A 26,439-nucleotide genomic window follows, 5' to 3' on the forward strand; every position below is an offset into this window, starting at 1 on the left:
CTATAACTTGCTTTATTTTTTTAAGATATTTGTTACCATATATTTGTGTTTGTTTGGGCATTCATATAAATATTAGAACAAAAATTTTGAAATATGTTTTCTCAATATTCCCAGGGAAAATGTATATTGCCTTCAGGCTGATCTTAATACATATGAACTAAACTAGATAATGCTTGTAGAGATCTTCAGACCTGACAGTACTGGGAAAGTAGTCTTTCGAACAATAATATCCAAAGATAATCTAGTAATATGGAACTGACTCCAGAGATTATCTTTTTTCAAGGACAAAATTAATTCCTGTGACCTCTCGGAGTAATAGCCTCAGAGGTACTATAGTGAAGTTGAGTTCTTGTCTTAATCATTTCAGTCAATTCCAGGCTAGTTTCTTGAATCTCTGTGTCATCATCTACTCAACAGGTGTAACTGGCCTTGCCCAACATGCTTCTCAGCATAAGCTGACAATTAGAAAGCCTGAGACTGTGCTTTCATAGAATTCACAGAACCAAAGGAATGAAGGTGGCAGAAAAGTATCACCATGCCTTTTATCACACAGCATATCCATCTATTATTTCCTAACAAATACACGGTGGTGCTTCAGTGGCATATATCACAATTAACTTCAAGGGATTTCAGTTTAAAATATATTAACATCAGAGTCATGGATAAAACCTTACGTAAATATACCCTGTAGGTTTTATAAGGCTCTGTTCCCATTTATCTTGGGCATCTCAAACATCTTTTAAGATTGGTTCACTGACATGGGACCACTGTGTTCATTAATTTCTGGAAGGCATCCTTCACATCTTTATGCCTCAGGCTGATCAGAAGGTTCAGTACAAGGTTGACCACTGTGTAAAATACAGAGGCCACTTCGAAGATTTGTCAAGAATTTTTGGAGTTGGGCAGAGAGAAGAGGGAAAGGATGGTCCTGTTGATGATGGTGATAGCAGTCAGCTCGGAGGCACAGGTGGAGAAGGTCCACTGGCAGAATGGATGTCTAGTACAGTCACAAAAATAAATATGTATGAAGCAAGGATGATGAGTAGTGTACTCACCTCATTGAAGGTGGCAAAACAAAGGGGATAGGTGGGGAATGTGTATATTGGAGCTTGAGACAGCAATGAGAGCAGTATATTTACAAAAAAAGTGGTTGATTATGCTATGTCCAGAAAAATTTAGCTGGAGAGCATAGCAAAAGAATACCAAAGGGCCAATCATACCCCAGAGATATGACACAGGGACCAGCAGGGCATAGAGCCTGTGATATAGCCATTGCATACAGTATTACAGATGGCCACAAAGTGGTCATAGGCAATCACTGCCAGCAAGAAGGACTCAGTCACCACAGCAGCAGTACAGGATAGGAAGTACTGTGACTTGCAGCTAGAGTAGAAGATGCTTTTATTAGCCATAACCAAGTTCTCAAGCGTCTTGACACTAAAGATGAAACAGTAACAAAAATCAACAAAACAAAGGTGACTAAGGAAAAAGAAGAAGGGAGTGTGAAATTTGGGGTTAGTCTTGATGATTATTATCACCCCAAGATTTCCTACCACAGTGATAACATACATGATCAGAAACACAAGAAGAGAGGAATCTGAAGCTTGGGGTAATCTGTGAAACCCAAGAAGACAAAGGTTCTCTCTACACTAATATTTCTTACAACCATCACAGGAATACCTTTGAGGAGAGGGGATGGGGGAAGAGAGCTGTTCCTGCCAAAGACAAGATACATGGAGGTGAATGGCACATAGGTCATGACATTCTATGGTAGACAAAAGAAAATGAGAAGAGTAATTGGTCCTAATTTCCTCCAAATAGAACGTGCCTCATGCAGATAACCACTATGGATATATGAAACCAAGACAAGTTTTTGAAACATCTTTGCATTTCCATAAGCAATACTTATCATATTGCAGCGTGTGCATCCACACATTAGCTAATAGCATAATAGGTACTTAACATACAGGAAATGTTTGAAAACAGATGCTTAAACTAGTGAAGGAGTCTGAAAAATGTGAAATGTTTGTCTCGATGAACAAAATTCATTGCTATCGTGTTTTGCCTTTACACACAAATGATCAAAGTCTTCAAGGGAATATGTTTGTATTCTAAGGATAAAGTAAAATAGTTGCAAGATCTAGGAAAAGAATATATCAACCCAATTTTAGCAGCTTTTGTTTGGTAAAGGCTATGTCTCTCACAGAATAGCTTAGCATCTGAGGGTTAAGGAAGACAATGGCTTCCTTTGATATCTGAGTGTAGTGTACACATTATTAGGGTTTATAGTCTATGGGTTAATTTCTGTTACAGCCTAAACATTGTACAGAATTCTCATAAGGGTCTCAAGATTTATCTGGTAAGAATTCTTTCAGAACTAACTAATTCTCATTCTTGTGAAAGTTTGTATAGCAATTTAAGATGCATATAAAGAGATTTGGACAAATATCCATTTCGAGGTGAAAAATTTATTCTATTCTTTGTAAAATGGTTTTCAATAGACTTGAAGACAAATATTTCCATGAGCATTAATGTCTTTCTTTAGTATTATTAGGCTCAGAATTGGATAACATTTACAGTGACTTAACATAAAAAGAAAACTAAAAGAAGACCCCAGTTCACATATCAGGAAAATAGTATTTTAACTGTTGCATAAAAAATGAGTAAACTTACCTACTACAGAGAAACAGGACACCTGCCTCCTGATTCTCTGTAATCCAAGTAAAGCTGGTGTCCTAAGGCTCTTACATCCATCTCTGTAGCCCTGGGGACTCAAACTGGATAATCACTTGCAACTTCTTCCTCATAAGCATCAAAGGAAGTAATTAAGGCAAATGCCAAGTCCCCTTGTACCATTTGTAATAACTGGAATTTCCTTGAAATTACACAGAAAAATTGCATCTTGAATTGACTACTAGGCCTTGTTTGCACATACTTGAAATGTCCTCTAGAGTTAACAAAACTAAGATAAAACTAAAGTAAGACAGCATTATTTCTCCAATCCTGCCTCATCTACAACAAAATTCAGTAGGCTGCTTGATTTTGAAGGCAGGGTATACCAATTTTAGGCAAGTTATTCCAACATATTTATGGAGCTACCCAAAAGGTTGCCCATTTTGAATGGATCTCAAAACAAGAGAAAACTCTCACAAGTCCAGTCTTGCATGCCAGCTGCTATGCTAACTGGTTCATGTGATGCAGGAAATATAATTGTTCTTGAAGTGTGTTTAGGGATAAGGGTTGTTCATAACTTTGGTTACACCCCTATAGTGAACTACAGATCAGACCTTTAGGATTTTGAAGAAAAGCAATAAGTTCCTCTGCAGATAACTAGTCACCTTTTGAGAAACAGTTTCTGACTTTTTAATGGATCCTAGTAGAGACTGAGTGATTGACAATAGGCTACTAAGTTACTATGCGACCTGCACTTCCCATCAAGAACTGACTGTTGCCTTTCTCACCAATCCATAACTTTAGGCATGCACAGCAGCCAAGAGCACTCCTGTTCCTGAGCGAGTGATCCAGATATCCATGGTCCACACTCTTGTTGTATTGCTTTTTCTTTCACAGCCTGAATTCATAGCTTCATAAGTTATTCCCTGTGACAACCTGAATAAGGAAGAAAGCAGTGGGGCCTTATTTTCAGACGATTCTGCATGATTTGCTGGCACCACACACAAGTGGACATTTGCAGCACTACAATCCTGCCTTCGAGTGTTCCTGAAAGACACTTACAAAGAAAAATTCATCTACTATTCAGCAACTCAAAACATGTGGCTGGAACATCAGAATGGTCTTTTTAAAACTCAGTTATGGGAAAAACTCTGCAATACTTTAGAGGGATGGATTAATTACCTCCAAAATGTGTTATATTCTCTAAATATGAAACCAGTATATATTGCTCCTTCCCCAGTAATTCATGAGACCCAGAATTTATGGGTCTAGGGTGTAAATAGGAAGGGATCTTCTACCTATTGTCCTTAATGACCACCAGCTAAATCTCAGCTTCCCACAAGTGAAAATATGAGCTCTAATAGTTCAGATGAGTGATGCTTCCACTACAGAATATGGTGACGGACCCAATAAGGTGGAAGAGTGACTTATTTGATCAAGAAAGAGTGATGAGGATGATGTTAAATAGATTCTAGAGTAGAGGCACCAAGATGCCTTATAGCTTCTACTTCTAGTCTCTTCAAACACTGTTCTGAGATAAGGAAGCCAGTGAAACCTACCAGTGGATGAGAGACTCTGTGGGAGAATATTAAGGAACCCCAGCCAACAGCCAGCACCAAGTCACCTGACATAAGAGTGACATCATTTTAGAAGTTTCAGGTCCAGCGGAGCTCCCAAATGATTGCAGCTGCATGATGAAGCCACATGACACTGGCAGATGAATCATGTATTCAGCTCCAGAATGGTGAGAAATAAAAAAATTATTTTTAGCCACTAAGTTCTGAGGTGTTTTTTCCTCAGCAAAAGGCAGATGAAATATGCTCCAACCTACACTTTAAACTTAAAGCACTGAGAGGCTGAGTTGAATAAAAACTGACTTTTGATGATTTTTTTTAGAACATTACATTACAAATTGGATAAACCTTCCATAACCTTCCACCATCTCATTCCATTCTCTTCTGCCTCAGTCATAAACTTCATCTTTACATTGTTGATTTTCATTCCTTGATATTATTTATTTGTTTGTGAATATCCATAACAAATATATACTGTCCATTGTACTTTTGAACTATATAAATGATATTGAGCAATACTTCTGAGATTTATAACTAACTGGTATATTTTTAATGCAATCATTTTAACTTGCACAATGTTCCATTGTATGACTACAATAGCTCGTTTTATGTCTGTACAGACTATTTCCATTTTTGTCACTATAAGCAATACACAGCTGAACATTTCTGTACAGCTCTTTTTGGGCAGATGCGTTTGAGTTTCCCCGGAGCAGTGATTTGCCCCAATTTTTCATGCCATGATATACACAGAAAATACGATTTGAAGGATACAGAAGGATGAACTGAAGATAATTTTTTTTCATATTTTTTTAAGTTTTGTCACCATTTTATTTGCTATCTTTCCCCAATTGTCATAGATATTTCTATATTGTGCATATTGATCTTTAGTCAGTTAAATATGTTGCAAAATTTTTCACTCATTCTGGAGCTTCTCTTTCAACATTGCCATGAAACCAGTGGAATATGCTTTAATTTTAAGTAATAACATTTGTTTCGCTTTCTGAATGTTTGCCTTCTCTGAAATTCTAAAGAAATTATTTTTTATTTTGTCGTGAGAGGCCAACTTTTGTAAGAATTCTTAACAGAAACATTAATATAGCGAGTAAGTATCCATTGCCTGCAGAGATTTCCACAGATATTTGTAAAGTATTTACATATTTCAGATACTCTTTCTTGTGAATTATGCATTGTTATTCCTGAAACCTAAGCAATTTTGAGTTGCTATACTTCAAGAATAGCAGTAGTGATATATTATTTCCATCTTTCCAATAAGCAAGAATTATAACTTGGCCAGTGCACAAAAGAAACTTAGCCAGAAATAGATGGAATTATCCAGAGTATATTGACACCGAATTCAAGCGATATAAATTTTTTCCGTGGTGAACCAGGATCATTTTAATCTGGGGTTATTTTCTATCATTTATATCTGGAACATTACACTTTTGAGTTTCTGAGTCTAGGTAATCCAAAAGAACCAAAATTACCTGAAATATTAACTATAATACTGAGTAAACTCTTCAATTTTTCTTTAATCTGAATTAAGCTCTGAAAGCAAAAGATCTCTAAATTGAACATGACCAGTTTTAAAAAATTAATAACAAGACTAATTGTGATAGATACTGTTGATGATGGAAGCATCATTTTTGTGGTTCTGCCAACTGTAGGATAGTCAAGTGGTTAAATAATATCCAAGTAAAACTAAATGCTTAAAATTAGACAGATAAATATTTTCCACAGTACAATAATCCCCAGTAGAAGCATTCCTATAAATAAACATGGTCATCTTTGAGTATATTATTTCTGTTCTTTGGCTTATTTAGTTTTAAGAAGGGCTATATTCATTGAGGATTCATCCCCAATGTCTTTTCTAGGTAAACAGGGCATAATACCAAATATTGTCAATTTAGTCTGAACCTTCTTTTTCTTTCCTTCTTTTATTCATCTAGTAAGTATTCACTGAAGGCCTGATGTGTTTCTAGGCACTTTTCTAGGTATTAGAGATATAAGATACAAAAATAATGCAAGAAATTTCTGCCCTCTTGGACTCTGCATTCTACTGGGAGAAGCAAATAACAGACAATTAAATTATTGCATGCATTTAAAATATCATCTATTGTTATGAAAAAGCATAAACCAGGTTAAGGGGCTAATGAGTGATTATCTCATTATATTACATTTTCATGGAAAGATTCTCTGGGAAGGCGACATTTGAATAGATATGTAAATAAATTTCATAGGACTATATTTATTAAGATTGGATTGAGTGCTAAAATATTTTGAAGCCTATCTACTAAATTCTTCACAGGCTTTCTCATATTTTCATAAATCAAGCTGTAAATCAGTGTGTTCAACACGGGGATTAGCACAGACCCTACTTGAACAATTACCCATGAGCTCTTGGAGTTGGGTGCACTGTAGAGAGAAAGATGGTGAGATGGAAGGCACATGTGGAGGAGACTCTGTGATGCCCACAGGGAGTAAATATCATCAGGACAGTGATGAAAATAAAAGCCAGGAAGTCATGACTATGAGCTTTCTCAATTTATTAAAACTGACTAAAGTGAAAAACAATATCTGGATGAATTGAACAGTATCCAAAAGGGAAACAAAATATTCGCTAAAAATACGTTAACTATTGAACTCAAAATAGACCATGCAATGAGAGAATGAGTATGAGGTTACAGACTATGCCCAGATGTAGCATCCAGCCAGAAGGCTAATAGGCTGCATTGGGTAGCAGAAGAAAGTGCTCAACTCATACTTCAGAGGTTAGAGTTCAATCATTATCAATTTTTCTGATCTGAGGGAGAAATACACCTGTCAGGTCTCAATCAAACCCCAGCCAATGCCAGGAACAGGGACGACCATAGGATGGCTGAGTCTTAAAAAAACTTCTTTCCTCCAGCAAATTGATTTTAAGGGCTTCTTTACTAATCTCTGGAAGACCTCTCTTCCTGCTTTTATTCTAGCAATGCTTCCAGTACGTTTATGGCAAATCACTATTCTAATTCCCCTCTGTTTAAAAACCAAGTGTGATTGTTCTCTTTTCCTGAGCAATCATTGACTCATATATGCACATCCTGTCTTTTCTCAGAATTAATAGCAATTTGACAACCATTCTTTTATGAACAAACTACACTCTCATTCTAACTCTTAAAAGGACAATTACTGAAGAGGACAACTATACCTCATCAGTTTAATTCTGAAAGGTTTAGTAGTGTAGATATTATGAGAAGTTCAACAAAGTCCCAATGCATGAGAGTTACATACATTAACAAGTATGCGTATATGATACCATATTTTATTTATATACATAAATGTATGTGTGTGTGCATATATATATATATATATATATATATATATAAATATTTCTCTATGTTAAGGAAAAAGATCTTTTCATATCATTTCTTCCATCTCCTGTTTACCCTTATAGGTCTATAGAACCAGGTCTTCATGAAAGAAAATTCACCTCTTCTAGGAAAATCACTTTTTAAAAGAACAAGTCAAAAACATTAATAAAGGGGCAAAATATTCACAGATATCAATCTTTGTAATCTTTTCCATTCTTTATCTAATGACATACACCAGAGAGAACAATTTTCTTCTAAGTTAAAAAGTTGGATTTCATTTCTCATGTTGCGAATACCTAGGAAACAAATTGTTGAGTTATGTGACAAGTGTTTGCATAACTTCGTAGACATTGTAAATTGTTTTCAAAGTCATTTTACCTTTTACTCCCATCTGAAATGTATGAGCATTGCACTTGTTTCCAAATTTTCACCAATACTCTGTATTTCAGTCTTATTCATTTTAGCCAGTTAGAAAACTGGTGTGCAGTGGTGTCTCGTGTTTTTAATGAGAATTCCATTCACGACTAAGGAAGACTCATATCTTTTCACGTGTTTATGACAAAGATGAAGAGATAACAAATAATGTGGAACACATAAGACAATCTATCATAGTAACAAACCTCACACCATCCATAAAAATGAATATTAGGTGTCTCAGAGCAAAATACGAAGAACAAGCATTCTTAAATATAATATAGAGAAGTGTCATCCTGAACCAAAGGGTGGGTAAATAACATGTTAAACAATTGCAAAAACATTGCAAAGGTAGTATATTTGACTAAATTAAAATTCAAACTTGCTCTTTATCAAAGGACATTGAGCAAGAAGCAAAGCCAAAATGTGACAATATTTCAAGATATGTAATCATATTCATAATTTACAACAAACTTTTCAAGTAAATAAGAATAAATGCAAATAATTGAAAAGAAGAATGGTAAATGCCATACAAAGGGATTTTAAAAAATAAAAATATCCATATAATTATTAAAATGTGCCTGAACTCAAATATCTCAACTGTTCAAAATAAAATTACAAATGAAATATTCAAAATCAACTAAATGGGTAAAAATCATAACTTCTAATAATACTGAAGACTGGCGAGGAAATGAATCATAACTTTGAAACTTTCAAATATTGCTTTTAGAATTTTAAATTGATACAATTGGCCAACAGGCACATGAAAAGATGTTCAACATAATTAACTATCAGGGAAATGCAAATCGAAACTACAATGAGATATCACTTCACTCCCATCAGAATGGCTATAATTAACAAGACAAGAAACAATAAGTATTGGTGAGGATGTGGAGAGAAGGGAGGCCTGATACACTGCTGCTGGGAATGCAAACTGGTGCAGCCACTATGGAAAACAGTATGGAGATTCCTCAGAAAATTGAGAATAGATCTACCATATGATCCACCTATTCCACTGCTGGGTATCTATCCAAAGAACATAAAAACATGAATGCATAAAGATACCTGCACGCCTACATTCGTCACAGCATTATTCACAATAGCCAAGACTTGGAAGCAACCTAGGTGCCTATCATGGGACAAATGGATAAAGAAGATGTCGTGTATATATATATATATATATATGTACACACACAATAGATACTACCCAGCCATAAGATATGATGAAATCTGGCCCTTCGTGACAGCATGAATGGACCTTGAGGGTATTATTCTAAGTGAAATAAGTCAGAGGGAGAAAGTCAAATATCGTATGATCTCACTCATAAGTAGAAGATAACAACAACCACAAACAAACACATAGCAACAGAAATTGGGTCATTGGTTACCAGAGGGGGAGGCAGGAGGACAAAAACACGTATGTGGAGATGAATTGTAATTAGTGTTTGAGTGGTGAAAATGATATAATCCACACAGAAATCAAAATACATAGTGATGTACACCTGAAATTTATAAAATGTTATAAACCAATGTTATCGCAATAAAAAAGTCTAAATTGATACAATCATTTGAAAAATTGAGAACTAAATAAATGTATAATACTTCTAGATATAAACCTGATTCTAATGACTACTTATGTGCTGCGTAATTGTATACATGTCCCCAAACTGAAACTTCCCAATAGTCCATCATAGTAGACTGGATTAAAGAGAAAACCAGAAATATTAATTCTATAAAATATTAAATAGAGGAAAAATTGAAAAACTAAATATATACAACAACAAGGATGATTTGCAATGCATAATTCTTGATTTCCTTCACATACAGTTTGCAAAGAGGGAATATTAATTTGTATTTTTTGAGAGGCATAGTTCTATATTGAATCTATATAGAAAAGCAACTGCATCATTATGACAAAAGTTATCCTTTTGTCTCTTGCTGAGAGTGGGAGGAAAGGTTAGTAATTGACTCCAGGCTTCTGGTAATGTTTTATATATTGATCTACTTGGGATTTAAATGCATGTTTCTTTAAAAAATGTTTCAGTATGTTTTACATTTAAAATGATGAAGTTAGAGAATTAGGCAGATGCTACATTTTGCAAAGAGTTAGATTTTCATCATAAATGTAAATTAAAACTATTGCACATTCTAAACTGGGAAGTGAAATTAATTGACTTTACATTTTTAAAAAATCACTTTGAATAATCTGAGATTCACACTTTATATGAGGTTAAGAAATGTGAGTAGTATGTTAATGTGGTATTAACTGCTAAAACCAACTTAATGACAATTTTGGCTCAGAAAGCAGAGACAAGGAGATATAGTTCTGTTTTGGTGATAGAAACAACCTAACTTACTGACAAATATTTGAGAGAAGCTACAGAAAAATAAATAGTAGTAAATAATGATTTCTCCTTTGCTTTGTCTAAGCAATTGAGTGGATGTCATGTACTGAGACGGAAAAAATTGGTAGGTTGGAATAGTTTATTGTCGACAATGCATGATCAAAAAGTGTATTTTATTGGACCAGCCCCAGTGGCCTAGAGCTTGAGTTCAGCACACCCTGTTTTGGCAACCCAGGTTTGGTTCTTGGGCACAGATCTACACTGCTCTGTTAGTGGCTATGCTGTGCTGGCGGTCCACATACTAAAAAGTAGAGGAAGACTGGCATGGATGTTAGCTCAGGGTGAGTCCCCTTCAGCAAAAAAAAAAAAAAAAAAGAAAAAGAAAAAAGTATATTTTATTAATCTTTGTCTTTTATCAATGGGTAATAAATACATCTTAGAAAAAATTAAGCTTTTCTTAGTATTCACTATTATCTTCAGCATCTTTTATTGAACTTTAATATATTACATTGATACTCAAAAAAGAAGTGATACACATAGAGAGTAGTTAATATTTTCAACCTCTGCTCACTTAAAGTCAGATAATATTTCTCATAAAGCAAACTCTCAGGTCCTCATTTTTCTTGGAATAAAATAAAATTCTGGAACAAAAAGTGGTGTTTTATAGAACTTGCTGAGTCAAAAGAGTTGGTTATTAGAACCTGAGTACAGATCTATTAAAGACAGTTAACGTGTATTTGCAGCACTTTTACAAAGCACAACTTAAACTATAATATAAATAATGGTTCTCTAAATATATATGCCTTCTTCATCATCCCAACTTCCACAGTGACTAACTGGGAGATGTTGAAATATATTTATTTCTGAAACCAGCTGAGATGAATTGCATTAAAATGTGTTATTTCTATATTAATCCATAGCATTGTGGCCACCAAATAACATGGAAAGTGCAATATTTAATTTCTTTAAAATATAATCAGAGGCCAGTCCCATGGCTGAGTGGTTAAGTTAGTGCGCTCTGCTTTTGTAGCCCAGGGTTTCCCCAGTTTGGGTCCTGGGCACAGACCTGGCACCACTCATCAAGCTATGCTGAAGCAGCATCCCACATAGCACAACCAGAAGGACCTACAACTAGAATATACAACTATGTAGTGGGGGCTTTGGAGAGAAGAACAAGAAAGAAAGAAAAAAAGATTGGCAACAGATCTTAGCTCAGGTTCCAATCTTAAAAATATATATATAATCATATATTTACTTTAAATAAAGGTAAACTAACATCATCCAAATATACGAAAATTTATTGGACATAAGTAGGACGTAAATACACATATATATTTTAATCATATTGAGTGAGAAAGCAGTTGGGAGTTGATTACACTCCTGACTGTCTCTTTCACGTCTTTGTTCCTAAGGCTGTAGATAAGGGGGTTCAGCATGGGGACCACGACTGTATAAAACACAGTACCCACTTTGACCAGGAGCCAGGAGTTTTTGGAGTTGGGCACACAGTAGAGAAGAAGGATGATCCCATGGAAAATGGTGATGGCAGTCAGGTGGGAAGCACAGGTGGAGAAGGCTTTTCGGAGTCCACCAGTAGAAGGCATCTGGATGATTGTGACAACTATGACAATGTAGGAGGAGAAGATAATCAGGAGGCTACAAGCCTCACTGAATATAGAAATGATTAAACATATCATTTGACTGAAATAGGGGTCAGAACAGGATAAAGAGAGAATGGCAGAATACTCACATCCAAAGTGACTGATTATGTTAGAACCACAGAAGGAGAGTTCCAAAAGAGAATATGTGATTGTCAGGGAACATGTTCCACCATATGTGTAGGTTCCAGCTAACAGGAATTTACAGAGTTTATGAGACATAGTAACTGTGTAGAGAAGGGGGTTACAAACAGCCACAAACCGGTCGTAGGCCATCACTGCTAACATGAACATTTCTGTAATCACAAATGTGCAGCCAAAGAAGTATTGTACCATGCATCCTTTGAAGGAGATAGTTCTGTCTTCTACAACCAAAATTTCTAGCAGTTTGGGTGTAAATACACTGGAATAACAAATATCCAAAAAGGACAGATGACTGAGAAAAAAGTACATGGGTCTGTGGAGTTTGGGATTGATCCTTATGGCCACAATTATGCCCAGGTTCCCCACCAGAGTGACTGTGTAGATAGTCAAGAAAACTAAAAAGAGGGGTACCTGGAGGTTTGGATATTCTGAGAAGCCCAGGAGGATGAACAAGGTCACAGAGCTCTGATTTCCCTCAACCAGTAACATGGCCTTTGATTTTTTTTTAAAAAATGAATAAATAAAGGAAAAGAAAAGAAAATTGAGCAGCAGAACTTGAGAAGACGGGGTAAGAAGACGTCAAGAGAGCTCAACGTAAACTAGTGAAGGCATCAGGGTCAATGTGCACTCTTGAGTGTTCTGATCCTATTTGGAGTCTCATTTGACAATTTAGTGGCAATTTGATTATGGAGAGTTAGCTTTGTCCTTCAGTACTTTAGTTTCCTCATCTGGAAAACAAGACGAAAATAGTACATGTCAATATTATTATTTTATATAATGATCCACAGTGCATTGAATACCCCGTGATAAAAATATAATTGTATGAGAACAAAGGAGATGTAGAGTGAAATCAGAGAAACATTGAGCAGATCCTAGGAGTCATATGATGATGCCAGAAGTGGACTTGGGAAGATTAAACACTTTTAAAATGTAGAAAAAGTAAATTTCTTTGGGGAAAAATGTATCATCAGACATTCACAATGCTGTATTGTCATATCGCAAGTTTATGTATTCTAGATCTACCCCATTGTAAAGGACACACAGAGCATCTACTTAAGAAGATCTCTAAGTGGTCTGGTGAAAAATTCCACTGATGATTCTTCCCTCAATTACACACGTATCATATGGTCATTTATAAGACTCAAAATGCTCAATGATTTAAAACCGTCTTCTAAAGAAATGTTTTGGAGACATTCTTGAAAGTTTCGCATTGGCTATCTTCTGTCAGTAATGCACATTGTATTAAAAAGAAAAAATATCTGCTTATTTATCAGTGGTTATAAAACACACAAAAAATAGTACTGAAAAAGAAATATCTCTTACAATAACAAGAAGTCTTTTTTCTGATATGGCAAACTTAGGTGCAGTGGCCAATGAGGAATGAAAAAATATGTAACATTCAACTATATAAATACTTTATTTTTGTAAGCCAACATGAGTTTAAAAATGATGAATTTCACATGATTAAATCTAAAAATACCTGATTCTTGAAATGAACTTGGAGATGCAATGAATATGATGCTGCTATCTTAAATAAGTCTCTCAACTTGCACCAATTTTAGCATTGTTTGTGACAAGAAACAGCCTACCATCAAATCTGCCACTAATTCCAGGTGCAGAGCATTAACTGTGCAACCACATTTTCCATTGCATAGAAGACTTAGTTGACCTTTTGTGAAGTGCATGTACTTAGTCACATGGCATTGATAAAAAAGGCTTCTCTAAATTCATAAAGTTAGATTGCTTTTATTGGGTCACATCCATGCAGGTTAAGAATTTTGAGATACAGTCTGCTACTAGAAAGGAGAAAAGAAAGAAAAGTTGATGAATCTGTTATATCAGTAAAGGTCTTAGAACTTGGACTAGGAAAGAATCCCTGGACTTGTTAGATCACGCTCTGCCAGACAGAAACGAAGTAGATCTTTGTGAAAGATTCTAAACCAAGATTAAGACGAGATTTGGTACAGTTAAAAAACAGAGAATTTCTGAATATTTTCACATATCTTGTATTCATTCTTCATTAGCACTACTTCTCACCTTCCTTACATTAAAGATCCTGTCCTCACAGCTAATGGTCCTTCTGCAAACTCCATCAGTGCAGCTTACCAAACAGATAACCATCATAGTCAATTCAATGTTTGAACATTTCTCTTAACTAGTATTCTTCCTATTGTATTTTTGGGTAATTTCAAGATCAAAATGCCTCCAAATCTATCTCTGAAGTTTGAGAAACGGAAATTAGCCCCTGTTATACTATAAACCTTCAAATATTTAAAGACATTTAAATGAATCTCTTGCCTTCTAAGCAAATATTTTAGTGTTGGTTTTGGGTGTTTGTGTTTGTTTTCCATTTTCTTCCTTCCACTGGTTTTTAAATATTCCAGAGAATCTACTCAATATTCTTGGTACACCAATGACTTCTCTGAGCTGATATTGAAACTAGAACTAAACATAGATTCTCAGGGATATCCTGCCAGGATAAGAGGCACCAAACTCAGCAGTCTGCTGTGACTTGCTACATAATTAATAACAATGTCATACTGAGCACTTGTAGTCAAGTATGTGAACCACGTTAGGTCAATTTACTGCTTTTGCAAGCTTTGTCCATGATTAACCAGTAAGCAACAAATCGCACGAATGTGCACTTGAAACATTCAGACAAAGTTGAGGATTATTCATTTTTATTAAATTTCATGGACTGTTTAATGCTTTTTTTCTTCTCTTGGCTGCTTACATTACCTTTCATTCTAATTGGATTGATTGCTACCCACACTGCTTCTTGCCTTTACTCGGGCCACTCTGTCTGCCTGGAATGCCTTCACTGTTTCTTCTGGTTCCATCACTATTACTAATTATCAGTGCCCATTCCATTCTCATTACTAATTGGGCTATTTGTTAAATTTTTGGTAATTATTCTTTCATCTTCACTTTTGAAGAGTACACATGTGCTGTTCAACATGCTGTGCTCAACACAAACTTTGAGTAAAATAATCACAGGGGATCTTAACAACCTGGAAGAGTTAAAGATCACTTACATTGAATGTAAAACTTCCTCACCTGTCTCAGAATCATTTGAGGACAAGGTTCACATTGTGTACTTATTAGTTTACAAATAAAACAGGTATAAAAATGCATTAAGAAGATAATAATTGTTAAGATACTGTTATGGTGAAAATCTTATCAAAGCAGTTAGGGTATTGTTTTTAACTAGCTTAGCCTGGTAACTGGGAACATGACTCAGGTTGAATGAATAAACTACGTCTTTGTTCACAGCACAAAGGAAAGAAAAGAATCCCATTTACTTTTTCTTATCAAAAAACTTTCTAATAAAACTCTATTATCAACCCTTTCTTTGCTCCTCATTCAGAGAAAGGACTACATTGAATGAATGGAGAAAAGGCACTGTCACATCATGCAATTTTATGAAGAACATGGACTTGAGGAGGTAGATCCCATTAGTTCAGATTCACTCTCTGTCATTTATTACATATGTAACTTTAGCAAATTATGAGCTGCAATTTTATCATCTACAAAATATGATAATACTATGCTGTATGGATAATGAAACTATGCTAGATCATTTAATATTTAGTGTGACTGTCTTAAATGAGGTATGACTTTAAAATATCTGAGAACAAATCCTACACTTAGTTAATGATTCCACAAATAACAGCTCAATTCCACCTTGATTTTTCAATGTTGTTAATCTCGAAGAAAATAGCATCAGTTCCATGGTTTGAAAATGTTTGCAGAGCAAATTTTGGAAGCTATTTTAAAAAGAGTCTGACAACCTGGACTCCTTTTATTTTCAGATTGTTCACTCAGTCTGGGACTCACAATTATATTCATTTTTAATCTACCATAATATAATCTTCATTTTCCCTGGCTTTCCTAACCGCATCTGATTCTTTCTAACTCTCTTTTTGCCATCTCATATCTGTGAATGTGGAAAAGGCAATCAGGGAAAAATGAAAAATGAGAAATAGTCAAGACATACCTCCCACTTCATTTCCACTATTATCAACTGTCTGCTCACCTGGATATACAGTTTCCAGCTATGCTCCCAAACTACAGTCCAATCAGTAAGATTAATGTTTGTTTACTCTCACTTATTCTGGAATGCAATAGCATCGAGTTTGGGAAGGCATTTTATGCTAAATGAATCAAATTGAAACTCATTAGCCTGGATTTCTATAACATCTCCAGGAAATATATAGGCACATCCATTTTTCACTACAATACTACTTCATTCACAATGGTATTTTAAATCTTTATTGTACAAAAGTAAGTCATTTATATTTTCTGATCTTCTACTTTTATGACTCTGAAATGGCACATCCACCCTTCCTGTCTTATGCTGTGTCATCACTTCATGAGTTACTACATATTTCTCCAAGAAAGCATTGCTGGTTAATCTAAATGCCTTTTCACTCATTCTACTCCCTTTCCACTCATGTCATCACAACATTTATACAATACCTGGCATATTTCGCTATATTTTATGTGTATGTGTCTGCCCTGTGTGGATGTGTGTACGTGTGTGTGTTTTGGCTTTTTCCCTGAAGAATATGACTTCTCTAGGATAAGATTTACATTTAACATTTCTTCTATGACTTCCTAATATGTTTAACATAGCAATTACAGACACATTTTCAAGTTCAGGACAATGGTGCTGGGAATAATGAAAGTAGTCCTCGATGTATTGATTATAACCATGATCTAAGTAGACATTGCTGTTACTTAGCTCACATAGGTTTTCCCTGCCAAAAATTTGCTAGATTCCAATATCATTCACATCAGAATGAAAATATCATCCCTAGGTTGAATCAACTCACCAAAAGCCAGATACTCCCAAAGATTTTTTTTATTGAAGTCTTCCTTGCTAGTATTAATAAGCTGCATACATATTCTGTCTCAAAATTTTAGAAATTTTCCTTTAAATTCTTTCAGTCTTTTAACCAGACAGTCGATAATTCTTGCAACATACAACTTAAAAAATATACCAAAAAATGCCATTTTTGCAATTGTTGAGAAATTTTATAGGGAGCATAGAGATGTCCCTGAGGAATACACAGACTTGGAAACTATACTCCTTGATCATGTTGTTTGTTTTATATTTAACAACCTGACCTTGGGACACAGGCCCTGGAGAATCCTGACTGAGTTTGTTGTCATAAACTACAAACAAAATAGCTAGAGGAAATTTCCTCTTCAAAAACTTAGAATATAATTTCTTCTAAATCATTAAGGTGTTAGTCTTTATGTCTTAAAAATTAATTTATCTCTATATAGAGGCTATATTTATTAAAATCATGAAAAAATTATAGGCTTATCTATTCCAATGACCCAAACATAATTATGGTTGATATGATTTATTCTCTTTATTTTGCTTAAGTGTTTGTACATCCATTTATATAGAAACACATTTAAAATTATATTGTACATCTTTTTACATTCAACCATTTGGGCTTATTGTTTGTTATACCCTGAATATGCATGCCTTCAGCTGGGGTTTGGGAGAGTCAGGATGTGTTATTTATCCCCATCTTGGCTATAGATTTAGGTGTATTCTTCAGTTGAGCCATAGAGATCATAGTGCTGATAAATCCATCTATGTGATTCCTGCACCTATTCCTCTAGGACACATATCAGGAAAGAAAGAATGTTAAATATCGACCTGTCCTGACTCAAGTCTTAAAGGAAAATAAAGCCACATTTATACTATTACAGCCAAAATTTTAAAAGAAGAGTAGCATATAAAACCATCTGTAAAAGAATAGCCTGAAACCATTACTTAATACAACCATTAGTGAAGTAACATATTATCTAACATTCGTTTAGCTTCATAATTAAAATATCTAATTTCAGACTGAAAGTATGACCTGAGAATTTTTGAAAAAAAAATTGTTGCATTTGTGTAAATAAACTGCACATTCAAAAGTATTTGCCAAAATAAAAGGCAATCTTGTTCTGAAAGGATTTTTCAGCTTTTCACTCTTTTGTTTTTGTTTTTGTTTTATTCTTCACCATAAGACAGAAAGCTTGTGAGCAAAATTATAAGTTACATAACTAAAAAATCACTATTTAAGTAAAATGCATTCTAATTCTTTTGTGGGTGATACTATTTTTGCTGGGAAAGATTTGCTCTGGGCTATCACCTGTTGCTAATCTTCCCCTCTTTTATTTTCTCTCCCTAAAGCCCCAGTACCTAGTTGTCTACTTTAGTTATAAGTCTTTCTAGTTACTCTATGTGAGCCACCACCACCGTCTGGCTACTAGCAGAGGAGTGGTGTGACCCTGCACCTGGGAACTGAATCTAGGCCACCAAAGAAGAGCACACTGAACTTTAACAACTAGGCCATCAGGGCTGACTCAATATACTCTAATTTTTATCCTACAAATCTTACTGAATATATCAAATGTCCCAATGTTTGCTCAAACTTCTGAAATCTTTTTTGTTTTCCTAAAAGATCTTTATTAAATTATACACACACAGACACTCATATACTTTTAAAGTACCTGATAGGAAGATTTAATTATGACCCCTAGTTGATAAACAATTAAAAACTAAAGTAAATCCTTAGTTACTATTGTGATGCCCACTGAATGTTAAGAATTTTGGTGTATTTCCCTAAACAGCAAGTTACAAAAGACAGATGATTTTATATTAAACATTATGGTAAAGAGTGGTCAATTTCTCTATGAAAATAAAACTCTAAATCATGGAAGGGAACAAGTAATATTTAATAGATTGAATTAGAACAAAATACATGGATATCACTCTATGCTTGTAAACTTTAATCATGATTAGTAGGACACAAGTAGAAAAGGCTGGTTCTTATATTTAATCTCAGTCAGTCATTTGCTTAAAGAAACCCAAAGACCTATCAATTATTAGAAAAATTTGCTAAAACCTGTCCCAGTCATGGGTTATCTATTATCTGCCATAGAGTTATCTAGTATTATCAAGGAAAAATGTCTTCCATGAGGTAATCAATCTTTAGTAATTTTTGAGACAAATTCTACACTTCTCTCTATACCCCTAACTTTGACTTGTAACTTTATGATTTGACTAGAGGTAAATAAATTTCTCACATTTCAACTTTGGGCTTAGACATATGATTTACTTTGACTCTTAAAATGTTAGCAGGTGAGACTCAAACAAAGGTTGAAATATGCTTTTGTTGTTGGGCATACGTTGTTGTAACTCAGTATTCACCATAGATCATTAGTTAAATAGTCCAGTGAAGATGAGTCAATACAGGCCTGTAGATTGAAGGTTAGCTGATCTAGTTAGCTCAGTCTTTATGCTCAAGTGACCCAGCTGTTGTCAGTTAAAGCTACCTAAGTCAAGCCACTGATTCAATAAGATTGTTATTCTTGCATCCCACTGGAGTTCATAACTGTTTGTCTTTCATCTATAAATAAATGGTGCCTGAATGTGATTTCTGTATTGTCTTATCAATATCCTGGTTGATAAATTGTACTGTCATGGGGGAAACTGGATAAAAGATGTTGGACTCACTCTATATTATTTATTACAATAAAAAATGAGTCTAAAATTATCTCAATAAAATTTCCAATAAATAGGTAAATAATGTATAATCATGTTAACATAAATGGAAAAAACTAGAGTGATAGGCACATATTTCCAAAATGTGTATAATATTTTATGCTAATACATATGGATACATATTTTATATTTGTTAGATTACCAATTATAATTTATACTATATCCTAGACATTTTAAGGGAGATATATTTTTTATTTATTTTTGTCTGGGAATCTTCCAATGCTAAGATGGTTCTTATGGGATTAAATTTTTTTTTGGCATTTAGGGTTTTAGATTGTACAACTGTGTTTTTCTACATTTATATTAAGAAGAAACTTCCTATTTTGAAGTTATAAATCTTCAAATCATTTAAAATCTCTCGTACTTCACATGATTTAAATTGAAGTGAACTTTGACCTGGTCAATCACATGGTCATGTATACTAACACAGAAACGTTACATGCAAATTTCTGAATCAAAAATTTAGTTTAAGTTGTCTGAGCTTTCATCCTTAACGTTGTTGTACTCTTAAAATTATTTTACTAAATATTAGAGGGAACAAATATTGGACTGTCATTTGCCAGTTTATCATAGATTCATGTACTGTTTTGCTATTGAACAAATCTTACCAGTATTTTCAAAAAGAAATAATTAATATAGTTCTAGCTTTACATTTTATCACAGAACAATTCAGTATTGATTAACTTCTTGACTATCTCTTTCACATCTTTGTTCCTGAGGCTGTAAATCAGTGGGTTCAACATGGGGATGATACTGTGTAAAAGACACACTACCTTGACCAGAAGCCATGAAATTTTGGAATTAAGAACACAATAGACAAATGAGATGGTCCCATGGAAAATGGTAATAGCAATCAGGTGGGAGACATATGTGGAGAAGGCTTTGTGGCACCCCCCCCCCCAAGTCAAGGGCATCTTCATGACATTGATAAAGCTGAAAACATAAGAAGTAAGAGTTATGATCAGGCTGCTTATTTCATTGAATGTGAAAGAGACTAAAATGATCTTCTGGCTAACCTACGGGTAAGAGCAAGACACAGAGACAATAGAGGCATGCTCCCAGGCAAAGTTATTTATGATATTATTTCCTATGAAGGATAATTTCAATAGAAAGTAGGTGAGCATCAGAGAACAGACTGTACCCCAAGCATAAGATGCACGCAGCAACAAGAAACAAGGCTGCTGGGACATTACAAATGTATGGAGAAGAGGGTTACAAACTGCCACAAATTGGTCATACACCACCATTGCCTACATGAATGCTTCTGTCACCAGAAATAGGCATGCAAAGAAAAATTACACAAAGCATCTTGTGAAGGAGATGATTCTGTCTTCTGCAACCAAGTTTTTTAATAGTTTTGGTGTAACCACTGTAGAGTAACAGAAATCAACAAACGGCAATGGCTGAGGAAGTAGTACTTAGAGATGTGGAGTTTGAGATTGGTCTTGATAACCATGATCATGCCCAGATTCTCCAGCAAAGTGACTGGTAGCTGTGTAAGAATAACAGGAATAGGGGCACCTGGAGTCCTCGATATTCTTGAAAGCCCAAGAGAATGAAAATTGACTTCAGCACTCTGATTTTCTTGCTTCCTGTGGACAAAATAGGAAAGTTGATTCAGATTAGTAAGAAGCAATATTTCGAAGTTAAAATGAGGAAATACTGAGAGACTTAGTGATTATCTCTAAACAGTTTCGTGGAAAATACTTGGTTTCAATCTTTAAATTATTTCAAATGTTAGAAATTACTACTATGACAATTATAGGGTGAATATGAAATCTGTGCAAAAGGAATAATAAAAGAAGGCAGTTGAGAGAAAAAGAACAAAAATAGAGTAGGCTCTGTCATATTTCAAGTGATCAGACTCAGTATCCTCAGAGGCTGTTGGCATCATGAGAAGGATGTGTCTAGTTTTTTGCATGAATCTGAATTTAGTTAAAAGTCTCATCTTGGAAAAAATACATATGTAAGCTTCTACAATTTCTTCCCTGCCTAACATGTTTAATTATGAAAATTTAGAACTCAAAAGAAAATTAATGACCATCAAAGTGATCGACTTGCAATTTTTTTTGTTTTTACCATTTTTTCTATAACTATTTCTGAATTTCCCTTTCTGGTGACCTTCTTACACTCAGCCACACATTTCTTTTCCCATAGTTTAAATATTTCCTTCAGAAGAATACAGCACTTGATCAGCCATAGTTATCTAATTATTGAAAATTGTAAAAATCTGTTACCTTTCTTGGTGTATTGTAACATCAGGTATTTAGAGAGGTTTGTGGTAGATATAAACTCAGTCATAATATGTACCATTTTTCTTTAATATTCTGGACACCATTCTACCATATTGTCATCAGATGATCATTCTAGTGTAACTCAAAACCTCTAAAGATGGGCCATTACTTCTTGAGGTATTACATAATGGTTTTTATTTGGTTAGGGATTTTCTCTCATCGAGTTAGTTTCCACAGTCATAACGATAATCTTTTCCATTGCCGTGTTTTCTTAGTTTCTTGATCTCTTCCTATAATTTTACCTCCAATTGACTCACTCCTCATTGACTGTGGTCATATTCATAACTATGCCTTTATCAATAATTATAAGACCTCATCTATAAAGAGGTCATCCACATCTGTAATATAATATGCATTGCACTTTTTTTATCATTTACTATTTTAACATTGTGCGTTCTGCAGTGAAATAAAATTCATGAAAGCAAAGATGGAGCACTAGAACAGAGTACGTATTCAATAACATTTACAGAATAAATGAATCTATGAGTATGTGAATGAGTGAACTGTAAGCATATAATATACATGCATTGGGGCAAAATCTTATAATAATACTAAAGAAGTTGGACTTGCCTAAAAAGTCAGCACCACACTGTAAACTCATAATGCACTGCAACACATCTTGAGTCCTGCAAAAAAAATAGATACAGTGAAATCCCATGGGACCTAAGCTTCCTGACTTAGCATAAAATAAGGATATGGGGTGAATGCATTGAAGTCTCTTAAAAATCATCTTGTGTTCCTCCAAAATGTCTCAACTGCCTTCTTCTGTCATTACAGACAAATAATCTCAAAGTCACTTCTTGACTGCTTACTGAAACCTAAAATGGCTCTAAGCAGAAAAGGAAGTCCATTCCACATAGAATTCTATAAAAATTCTGTCTTACTAGGAGCTGAAATTAAAAATTCTGTAGTATTCACTCAGTTGTTATGAATTTATCCTGCCAGATCATATACAGCACTTAAAGTTTTCCTGCATATATATAAAGATATCCTGCACATATTCCTGCTCTTTTTCTTTGTCAATTGCTCCTTTAGATGACTTTGATCTGATGCTTGTGATTTAATCTTATTTGCAGAAAGTATTTTTCAATTTAACATAAAACTCATTGAGTGAAAATTCCAGAACAGAATATATTTTTTACAAAATCTGTATTTGTTCCATATGGCTGTTGTAACGAAGTCTCAGCAGCCCAGGATTAAAAGGGAAAGCATCATCATCAAAGAGAAATAAAATTTCTGATATATATTCAGCTGATTCTTTCTTACATATCTTTTTCCATGCAGGTAGCTTTTCACTCCACCTCCTGTACCCTGTATTTATATCAACAGACTTGGGGCAAAGTTCAGTCACCCCTTTAGCCCCAGGAAGTGTCAACCATGTTCAGCTTACTGAGAGTTCCGTGTGCTGTGTACTCTCTTTCCCTCCTTTCCAGTGACATCCGTCATAACTTTCTCACTGCATATCCACTATACAATCAGCAGTATAATAGGCATTTTAGAAACCAGAAAATTGTAAAATAAGGACCTCATCCTCAAAATTATTTTCTTATGACAATTATTCTGAGGAAAAATGCATATAATTACAAATTACTCATCACAACATATGATTCTAGTTTGCTATTAAAGTTTTTGTGTGTAAAGAGAAGGATGAGAATATGATAATCAGCAAACCTGAAAATATTTCCTAGTGATGTAGGTCAGTGAATAATAACTGTGGTGAAAGATAAGGAATCAGATACTTCTAGTTGACTGAACTAAGTAGCTATCATAGCAGTTAGATTTACACAGGTTTTGTTTGCCCCCTGAAAAGACTATTGGAGTATATTCTTTTCTTTCTAAAGTTAAGCAAAATAAGGATTAAATATACCCACGTGGGTACAGAAGAATTTCAGTTGCTCATTTAGAGAAGCTTTTTTGCTAAGATTAATGGACTTCAGGTAAGTTCCTGTTGAGAATACAGCTTTTTGTTTTTAATATAGTAACAAACCTGAAAACAATAGTAACTGGAGGCTATAGTATATTGCAACAAATATTTCAGGGAAATGACTTTTTCCTCTAATCTGTCAAAAATACACTCAGAGATGACAGGGCAAAAAGATGACCAAAAGACTGAATCTAAACACTGAACTGTGACACATATTTGCCACCAAGACCTTAGGGATGTTAACCCTGGAGAATATCACTGAAATATCGCCTTGGAGGCCACAAATATAGCAATTTGAGGGAATAATGCCTCATATGATATTTCAGTTGCATATACTTTCTTCTAAAGATGGGGGGATAATGTCATCATGAAGTTTAATCCATTGATCTTTTAAAAGTGTTGAACCCAGGTTTGGCCTAGTGCTTAGTAGTTAAGTTCACATACTCAGCTTCAGCAGCATGGGGTTCACAGTTTGGATCCGGGGCATAGACTTACATACCACTCATCAAGGCATACTTTGGTAGCATCCCACATATAAAGCAGAGAAAGATTGGCACAGATGTTAGATCAGGGCCAAACTTCCTCACCAAAAACAAAGGAAAACAACAACGTTGAACCAGACAATGTTGTTAAATAACTGTAAAAATATTGACGTGCAAAAGAAAAGTCAGCAATTTGGCAACAATCTAGGGACAACTATTGTTATCTTTCTTGTATTTCTGGTTTTCCCTGTCTGTATGAATGTATATATTTATCAGTGTGTATCAGGATCCAAAACATACACAATAAGTGTCATATTATAGTTATATTGTTTTTTATTCTTTCTTTAGTTTAACATTGTATTGTGAGCTTCATTTTCTATGAAAAGCATCAATTTTCTTATGATAATGCAGTTTGCATCACATTTCCAAATATGAGCACAATGCTATTCAATTCTTACTTTTGTTATTGAATTTTATAAAAAGCTGATGCTCTATTTTTCAGTTGGTAATCTAAGTTTATGGGAAAGATAATACATTTATTATTTAAGAAGCTGTCATATCTTAACATGTAAATGTCTCAGTCTCAGTGACTTGATTTAATAGAACAGGTGTCAGCAAACTTTTTCTGCAAACAGCCATATAGTAAGTATTTTAGGCTTTTGGGGTCGTATATTCTCAATCCCAACTATTCACTTCTGCAAGTTGTATCATGAATGCAGCCATAAGCAACACATACCTCAATAAGCTTGACTCTCTTCCAATAACATATTACTTAGAAAAGACGGCACATCAGATTTGGTTTGTGGTCATAGATTGTCAATCCTTACAATAAAAACTGATTTATTGATTGTGCAAGGTCCAAAATTGTCTCTAGATCAGTAGGCAAATGTCCTATGAGGTGTGATACATGGACCTAACCTCTTTCTGAATGTAGCTTATAATAATCTGATTATTATAATATAGTTGGAAAACCAAAAATTTGCTTTAAAAAATATCACACTTCTCTGCATTGTTACTATGCCCCCAATTTTTGTTTTGTTTTGTTTAGTATTTTCCTTTAAGTTTTTGTCAAGCACATTAGAAGTAATCTTCAGAAGTTGAGATACTTGAATAACATCCAAGGTTTTTCCTGAAGGCAAAATAACAAGAAGAATTTGAACTTTGAGCTGAATTTTAATGTTAAGATGGGATTTCAGGGACAAAAAAGAAAAACACAGAAGTCTGTTTAAGCAGAGAAGATAGTCTGAGCAAATGTAAGAATTTGGATATTCCTGTTCCTATCAACTAGAAGTAGAGTTTATGCAGGTAATAGTATGAGGTAAGGTTGGAGGATCAGAGGAACAAAAGTGGATAAAGAATGCAATTGGCCTCAGTGCGGGTTGTTAAACTTTGTAATAGTGTTCCATGCCAACAGGACAAGGATGGAATATTGAGGCTGTGGTTTTAAAAAGGGACAGCTATTGTGAATGTAATTGATTCAGTTCTAATATTATAATCATGGCATTCAATTTGACTGCATTAATAGTTTATGTAGAAGGAAAGAGATAACTCCTATTTTCATGTTAGTTTGGAAGGGAGCATGATGTTCTAGACAGTATCTCATTGCAGTTAAGCCAATAGTTCCCAAGAACTATTAATAATTGTATAGGTACCCCACAATGTCAAGTAATTAATGGTGAGATGTAGATATGGGGACTATAGCAACTAACAAATCAGTCAAGGACCTGAAGATGTTACAGAGGAAAAACAAAAGGGGACTATGACCAATGTTTTCAAATATTTCAAGGCTAAAATGTGAAAGAAAGTTCAACCTTGTTTTCTGTGTCTTCAAGAGAGAGAATTAATTCCATTAATTTAAAAACACAGGAAACCAATTTCAGAACAGAAAAAAAGGACTTTCTTTCCAGTGTTGAAAAAACAGAATAGTCTAAATGACTCTTAGCATCCCAGAGTTGCTCAATTTCACTAATAGGACATCAGAAGGGGCTTTGAAGATAAACTTCAATGT

At 34.5% G+C, this 26,439-nt stretch overlaps 2 protein-coding genes across 3 annotated transcripts in view; one reads left to right on the plus strand and one right to left on the minus strand.

Annotated features, from left to right (window-relative positions):
* LOC139074570 (olfactory receptor 1165-like) overlaps positions 1 to 12,647 on the minus strand; it is a 29,108-nt gene extending 16,461 nt beyond the window's left edge. Inside the window, exons 1-2 of one of the 2 annotated variants that reach the window (XM_070566011.1) lie at positions 12,107 to 12,647; positions 11,826 to 11,977 (exon numbers count right to left, since the gene is read on the minus strand). In XM_070566011.1, coding sequence (XP_070422112.1) covers positions 11,826 to 11,977; positions 12,107 to 12,647 — 693 coding nt within the window. Of the gene's footprint in view, positions 1 to 11,667; positions 11,978 to 12,106 lie in introns of those variants that run through there. The other variant, XM_070566010.1, reaches the window with a different exon arrangement.
* The window catches only part of LOC139074340 (cTAGE family member 2-like), a 624,763-nt gene that overhangs the window by 471,431 nt on the left and 126,893 nt on the right, over positions 1 to 26,439 (plus strand). The window lies entirely within an intron of this gene.

Source organism: Equus przewalskii, chromosome 11 (assembly GCF_037783145.1).
Source record: "Equus przewalskii isolate Varuska chromosome 11, EquPr2, whole genome shotgun sequence".
Taxonomy (NCBI): Eukaryota; Metazoa; Chordata; class Mammalia; order Perissodactyla; family Equidae; genus Equus; species Equus przewalskii.